The sequence below is a fragment of the Notothenia coriiceps genome, unplaced genomic scaffold (assembly GCF_000735185.1).
Source record: "Notothenia coriiceps isolate Sejong01 unplaced genomic scaffold, NC01 NC01_scaffold00037431, whole genome shotgun sequence".
Lineage (NCBI taxonomy): Eukaryota > Metazoa > Chordata > Actinopteri > Perciformes > Nototheniidae > Notothenia > Notothenia coriiceps.
Genome location: NW_011370132.1, coordinates 1 through 8,122, shown reverse-complemented (window position 1 = coordinate 8,122; position 8,122 = coordinate 1). Strand labels below are relative to the sequence as shown.

The 8,122-nt window shown below is 43.2% G+C and overlaps 1 protein-coding gene across 1 annotated transcript in view; it reads left to right on the top strand.

Moving 5' to 3' along the window:
• The window catches only part of LOC104967502 (ETS domain-containing transcription factor ERF-like), a 33,763-nt gene extending 26,417 nt beyond the window's left edge, over window positions 1–7,346 (top strand). The window contains exons 3-4 of the mRNA XM_010796979.1: window positions 1,803–2,686; window positions 2,855–7,346. Of these exons, the coding sequence (XP_010795281.1) occupies window positions 1,803–2,686; window positions 2,855–3,466 (1,496 nt within the window). The 3' untranslated portion in view covers window positions 3,467–7,346. The remainder of the gene's footprint in view (window positions 1–1,802; window positions 2,687–2,854) is intronic.
• The last annotated feature ends 776 nt before the right edge of the window (window positions 7,347–8,122 follow it).

Below are 8,122 nucleotides of genomic sequence, written 5' to 3'. Positions count from 1 at the left end.
AACCAAGCTTCAGCTAGCGGCAGTCAGAAACTCAGGTATCTTCGAATCTACTTACAAATAAATATGGGGAAGTGTCAGTTCAACCGTATTTGTTTGGAAAACATCGAATTTAGTGCTTGGTTGAAACCAGTGGAGGGGAACGTGTTTGTAGCCCGCTGCACCTTTTGCAAAAATAAATTAGCATCTGTTTTGCTGATGTGCGGTAGCTAGTGCTGCGTTGGCTAGTGCAGCAGCTCCCGCAACAAGACCGGGGGACCTCCGGGCGACGTTTGGGTCTACGACATCAACCCTAAAAGCGGAGGTGCTGTAGACGCTAAATACCGTAGCTAAACACCAATCATACAACAGCAATGATGAAAGATTGTAGCCAAGGCAGCAGAGCACTGAATATAGCTCTTGTCACACACTCACACACACACACACTCACACTCACACACACACACACACACTCACACACACACACACACACACACACACACACACACCTGCTCGTTTATGGCAAAAATCATAATCACAATTATTTTGGTCAATAATTGATATCACGATTATTAAATACGATTATTCATTGACTTTGAAAACATCCATTTATTGAACTTTAAAACAAATAATAATTTGAACAGTATCTTTTTAACTTTTGATTACCCTGAACTTATAATTCAACTGAAAAACCAATACAAAAATTAATTAAATAAATGATACATTTAAATAAATAATATCAAAATAATAAATACCAATAAACAAGATCAGCAAACAAGCTACTAAACATATATAAATATGATAAATAAATATAAATTAGACTAAAATAAATGAGATCAAATATGTTTTAGTGCACTGTCACAACCTACAGCAGCAAAGCAAAATTATCTTTTTTCCCGATTATGTTTTCGTAATTGTGGCAGGCCAAAATCGTAATTGCGATTAAAATACGATTAATTGCACAGCCCTAACACACACACACACACACACACAAGCACACACACACACTCACTTTGTGTCTGACACTACTGTTCTGTGCTGTTATGTTCAGTCATTGTTCTTATGTTGAACATGAATACATTTACTTTGTAAGTAATTATGGGACGTATTTCTTCTTTCCTAGCAATTTTCCTTCATACTTTTTTGCCGTGAAATAGGTCTTAAATTATATTCAAAGTGGTCTTAAAAAGGTCTTAAAAAAATTTGAGTTGGCAAAACCTGCAGGACCCTGATTATTTCCTCATTTCCTTCGGGTCCATGCAGAAAACCTTGAGACCGATACCTCACAAAGCAAAACTAACCTCATACACAGCCGCCATTAGACATGAGGGACAAAATACTGTGTATTCCAAAGAACAGGAGAAATAACGTCACCTTTGAGCCTGTCTTCTTTCAACTAGCTCCTGTGACTCAATACAGTCTCTTATCGAGGGGTTTCTATTATCTCTCTTTCTGAAGAAATAAGTGCTGTAGCGAGCTTACTTGGACATTTGAATTAATAAAATATCCATAAGACTTCAAATTAAGTTTGACTTTGTCTCTCTTTTAAGATGAGCTTGTTTTCAATTCACATTGCTTTTATTTTCTGAAATAATTTAAGTAAACATGTTGATTTGGAGTGAAAACCCTTAAGATTTCTGTCCCTTTTTGACGGATTTTCTGACACCCTATTTACAGAAAATGTGTTAAATATATATAATACTACGCGTCCAATAACTCAGTGAGCAGAAAATTAAGGCAATGATTGTCTTTTCCCATCTCGTTATAAACTGTACACAAAGTATTACTTGAACTAACTATCCCTTCTCTCTTGTTCCTCTTCACAGGTAGGGTCCCTCAGAGTGCCCCTCCAGTGCCAACCGGAAACAGCCACTTCCGTTTCCCCCCCTCCACACCCTCAGATGTGCTCTCCTCCAATGAGGAGCTGCGCAGCCCCGGCATGTTCAGCAGCGTGGCTCGCCGCATGGCCCGCGGCTCTGTGAGCGACTGCAGCGACGGCACATCAACCAACTCTGAGCTGGAGGAGGCCATGGGGGCCGAGGAGCGAGGTGCGGGGCCGGACCGGGCCTACAGGGGTCTGCTGCCCCCCCGCCTGCCGCACGACTCTCTATTCAGGATCTACCCAGCAGTCCTCGGCAGGCACGGCCCCAGGGTGCACCCAGATTCCCTGTCTCCTTTCCCCGTTTCCCCCCTGCCCGGACCTGGTGGGCTCCTGGGCCCAAATCTGTCCCCAGCCCTCTCCATGACCCCCACCCCCCACATGTCCTACACCCCCTCTCCCTCCATGTCCTCTCCGATGTTGGGCTCCCACTTCTCCTTCAACCAGGAGGACATGAAACACTACCTGCAGGCCCACACCCAGTCCGTCTACAACTACCACCTCAGCCCCCGGGCCTTCCTCCACTACCCAAACATTATCATCCCCCAGCCCCACCGCCCCACCCCGGAGAAGCCGGCCGCCCATCACCTCCACTGCCCGCCCCTGCCGCTTTCTCATCCGCTCAGCCAGCAGTCAGCAGGTGGCGACGAGAGGGATCAGCACCCGTCACCGTTCAAGTTCAAGCTGCAGCCGCCGCCGCTCGGGCGCAAGCAGAGGGACTCTGGGAGCTCATTGGCTGGTGCCTCATCCTCCTCTTCCTCCTCTTCCTCATTCACAGGGTCAAGTCAGATAATCAACTCCTCTTTGGCTACGGGGCCTCCTAAGATCAAGGTGAGTCTGCGCACACACACACACACACACACACACACACACACAAAGGATGTGGTGTTTCTACTTAGTTATGGTTTTGGAAATGCCTCTCAAACATTTCAAGCATTAATAACATCTTGCCCGAGTCATAAATAAAATGTCAAGCTGTGAAATATTCTTCCTCTCCAGGTGGAGCCCATATCAGACATCGACTCGGAAGAGGAGGTGCAGGTGACCGACATCAGCGAGGATGATGAGCTCAATCACAGTGACGAGGAGGAACAAGGTGGCATTTTCACACCGACAGCTCATCACTATCACCATCAGCTCAACAGCCATCTCCGGGCCAACGGAAACATGAGCAGCCTCTCCGCACCTCCACACAGTCACCCTGAAGAAGACCCAGACGACGATGTCTTCAAGACCCCTGCCACTCCCCCCATCGGCAGCAGCAGCAGCATCAGCCAGGCCTTCCCCCTGATCAACCTGAAGAGCGAGCCAGGCCACGTGGCTCCCGTCAGCCCCTGCATCCCGCTCAAACTGCGCTTCAAGCGGCGCTGGAGCGAAGACCAGAAGATGGAGGCGGACGGAGAGAGGGGCGAGGCAGAGGATAAGAAAGTGAGAGCTGACAGAGAGGAGGAGGAGAAGAGAGTAGGGCAGGCAGAGAACGGGGGAGGAAGAGGAGGAGCGGGAGGTGTTATTTTGGGGTTGATGCTGCCACCGCCTCCCACCCAGCGCAGAGCGAGCTCGGAGCTGCAGAGGGCCACGGCGCAGCTGTCACTGGAAAACACTGGCTGCTGAACACACACACACACACACAGGGGAGTCAAAACACACACACCCTTAGTCTAGTCCACACACTTAATGGAGCGCAGCAGGAATGAGTCCTAAACCCTGGAAAGCATTCTTGCCCTTTAGGTCCCATGCCCTTTTTTGACTGTGCTATTCAGAAGCCTTAAATAAGGCCTGTGGTTAACACAAGCTTAAGAGATTTTCACATTTGTTTTACGACATAAAATACTTCAGCAAAATACCTCATTAGTGAACTGGAAGGTTTTACATGTCTTAAAACTTTAAACCTTCAAAGCGGGTTCCTAACAATTGGCTAATTAAGACTACAGAGTTTGTCTCGGACCTTTCACCTTTCCATCATCATCATCATCATCCCTGCAGCACTGTATAGTTTTAGACCGTAATGCCTCACGGTAACTTGACAGCATTAGTGTGCATAAAGCTGGAAAATAGAGATAGTGACTGAAAGGTGATTCCAGAAACACACTTATATTTTGTCTGAATTTGTACATGTGTCATATGTAGGACATGCTCCTACATATGACACATGTTCACAATATAGTAAAAACAAGATGTTCCCATAGTTACTTCTCAAGTTTCGTCACTGTTTTAGCAGCATCAACACACTTTCCCTTAGCACCTTCCTCTGGTCAGTACTGTCAGCTACCAGACATTATGGCCTGTGTCGGGACATACAGCCTGTGTGTGTAGCCTCTAATGTACTGCAAGCCAAGCCCCATCAAACATGACCAGCAGACAGTGTTCTTGCTGTGACTGACAACATTGAGAGATAATCCAACTTTATTCTGACTAACTTTGAACTAAAGAGTCCTACAAAGAGGGGGTCTTTATCTCTTAGGACTTGCACATCGCCTTCATAGTGCCAGTTAAATCACACCTGTGCCCAGATAATGTATTCACAACTGGTCTATTTGTTATAATAGATCATCCTAAAGGCAGCCTGCATCTTACAGCAGTAGAACTTCTCACCTTGTACAGCCAGATCCTAACGTTACTAAAAACTTTCATCAGCCCCGATAGAGATTACCCAAGTGCCTCTCTGCCCTCACCCAGCAGTCCTTTCCAAGATGAAGAGCAGCCAGAGGGGGAAGAAAAGCCCTTGCTCCGGTGGGCCTCACAGACTGAAGAGGGTGATTTAGAAAAGGCTCTCCAATCAGCCTTTTCTCCAGGAAGAAACCTCGGACACTATGAGGCTGCACCGAGGCCACGTGCCTCATTCACTACAGTGTACAAAGACATGAAATGAGGCTGGAGTTGTACATGTTGAAGACAGTCAAAGTAGATGGAAGATGGAGATTGTGATGAACTGACCTGCCACATGAGACGTTTGTTAGCCAGCGAATGGACGTGTACAGAGAAAACACACCTGGGTCTTTAAAGAAAAAGCCGGTTCGATCTCTCCTTTTTCTCTCATTGAGGAAAGGAGGAAGCAGCTACTTGAAAGGCTGTAATTACAGACACACTTGTTCCTGAATGTGTGTGCGTAGAGAGCTGGTGTCAAAAAGAAACCCTATGCTTCGAGGATACAGCGTTTTGTGACTTTGTACAATCTTTGGAGGGTTCTGAGGGCATTCGTCGTGTTGTCTCCCTCTTAACACACAGATCTGCAGCTCTTCTGCATTCCCCCCCATTTGTTTTATTTTTGAAAAGACTGTATTCTTTCTGTCAAAGGACATGGACAGTATTTTAGGGCATTTGTCGTGATCTGAGGTCTTTCTGTATTTTGGTGATAACAGTGGTATCTGTTCACGTGATGCGATGATTGAAGAGATCTGATTGGTCTAGGTGAGAGAAAGCATGTAACGAATGTCAAATATCAAGGTTAACTCAGGCTAAACCCCTCACTGAGATAGCGAGAAACATATTTTTATGACATTTTTATTAAGTAAGAAGACCCATTTTAACGAACAAACTATCCCAAATAAGATTGTGCCTTTTTCTTTTTAAAAGCCAACAAAGAGTTTTATCAAGCTACGCCCAGCAAAATATTTTATCACACACACACACTACCACCATGCCTTCTGTTTTTTGTAAAAGAGAGATACAGAATAAGTAAATCTACACATATATATTTTATTCAAATATATATTGAATTCAAATATTATATTTCAATATGGTCATTTGATACAGATCGGGAAAATCCTACTATTTTTAAACGGTAAAAGATATGTATATATTCTAACGGGGCATATTATTACCAGTATAATTCAGCCTATGCCTTCTCACCCTTGCCTTCTCTTGACCGTTGAGCTGCAGTGACAAAGGCCACTGGTGTCAGAGTTATATATTTATATTGTACAAATATTAAAAAAGACAGTTATTGTGTATTCAGGGGACGAGGATAAATGGGTGAGCAGAATTTTAACCACACCTGGGTCGAATTGTATTTACTTTGTTGGTCGGAGTGTTTGTTATACCATACCTGGAGTAGCAGATTTGCCGGGGTTTACAACATGACACAGATAGGAGAACCCCACCAAAAATAAACACCAGAGTAAAAAAAGTGGCGCTGGTCCAAACTCAGAGAGGGTTACGGACTTGCTTGTTCTAATTAAATGCGAGGATTCTGATTGGCCGACAGCAGGTGTTCAGGTTCGCGTTACCTCACAGGACCGCAGCTGCTGATAAGACTGGACTTTGGTTGGAGCGTGGACTCTCGTGGCTTTGTGTCAATCGGTTGTGTGAACCCTACCCATTTTCACACACACACACACACACACACACACACACACACACACACACACACACTGCCCTGGTTACAGTAAGGCTTTACTGTGGCTAGAATAAAAGAGAAACATGACATCACACGTGACATCAGACGCCCTCCGCAGTCTCTGGAGTAGACGGCATACCAAAGACACATTTACACACACACAGGAAATGGCATCACAAAACCTCAGAGCGGAGTGGAGAGAAAGGGACTTCCCATAACCTGACTCGCTCATTTTGTGCTGTGTGTATGTGCACTTGTGTATGTGTGGTTTCTATGGTTATGCTGTCTACACACACACACCCTATCACCCTATATAGTCCCACTTTATTTTGACATTTTTCTTTACCAGGCACAAAAACACTAAATCTATCCTTTTACTTGTCGACAAAGTCAGCATTAAAAGTGTCAAACCTCCTGTTTTGAATGTCATTTTCTTTCAATAAAAATCGCTTTAAGTGCCAGATAAAGAAATATATTTTAGCTATATAGAATGTAGCAGTTTAAAAGAGTGTCTGGTAAAGATAAACAGTGAGTCGTACCCGCACTGCTGCACCTGTGCCTTATGGTCTCGAACAAAAAAGAGAACAACTTTTCCCCCAAAATTTCCCTCAATTTCCTCAATGCTGTTCTTATTTTTTTCTGTATTTTTTCAGACATATTACTGTTACTCTTGTAATTATTATATTATTAACATGAATATTTTTGATTATTTTGTACCCTTTTGCCCATGGCCCGGTCTCTTCTCATGAATTCTGTACGTTTTTTGTTCCACTCTTTCACATTAACTTCAACTAGTTTTAAGTGCAGTCTTTTTTTATAACCATATTAACATGGACAAGAGGAGGGTCACTTAATCCCCACATGATGTAGAGCAGGGGAAGAAACTTCTTTTTTTTTATGTTGTATATATATTTTTTCCATTTTGGAGCATTGTGTAAGAAAAAAAGCTTTGTACTGTTTAACCGTTGTATTTTGGCTCCCTTCTCCGTCTCTGCTCTCACGTCCAACCTGACTGTGAACTGTCACTCCAGAGGAGAGATGGAGACTTTTTGTTTTCATCCCAGAGGAACCACCTGTACTAGTTTCTCTACTCTCTGTTCATCTTCATTTGTAATTAAACAATAATCAGGGTTCATTAAAAAAGGTAAAAATGGATGTCAGTTTTCCTGTCTTTCTTTCATTTATTCACCTTCTACAAGCCGTGGAATGACAATTATAATAATAATCAATATTTTCCGGGGGGCAGGAGCTCCAATATGGCGTTTAGGACAGAGTGAATACACATAGGCTACCATACAGAGATGCTGTATGAGAAACCAATGTGAGTTTGGAACATTGAACAATGTAAATCTATTCTAGTAGACCTCAACAATGGAATTATGATCAGTAGAAATGGCCATGAGTCATGGGAAATTTAATATTAACTTAATATAATCAAGTTAAATTACACATAACTTTTCTTATGGTCAATTCTGCATAACAATGATCTTAACCTATGGTACTTTAAGTGTAATTTAATACAAATATTTTGTACTTTTACTGAATATTTTTGAATGCAGGACTTGTAATAGTTTATATTTACTGTATTGCCGCTTTAACTTCAGTCCTTCAATCATTTTACCAAGAAATATTTAGAGAACATTTTAAAATGTATGATAGTTTTGCTGCTTTGATTTTTAAAGTGGCCCTATTTTGCTTATTGCTTTTCGATTGGACTCCTTTGTTCACTTCTGTGACATAATGACATCATTATGTAACACTTGTGCTTCTATTGGCAAGTGCTCCAACACATTGTATGCAATTGGTTAAGGGGTGGGACATCTCTAAGCTGTTGACCAATCACAACAGAGCCGGCCAGCTAACCAATCAGAGCAGACTGGGCTCTGGTTTCAGACAGAGGGTGAAAAGAGGAGCAGAACAGGCAGTATGAG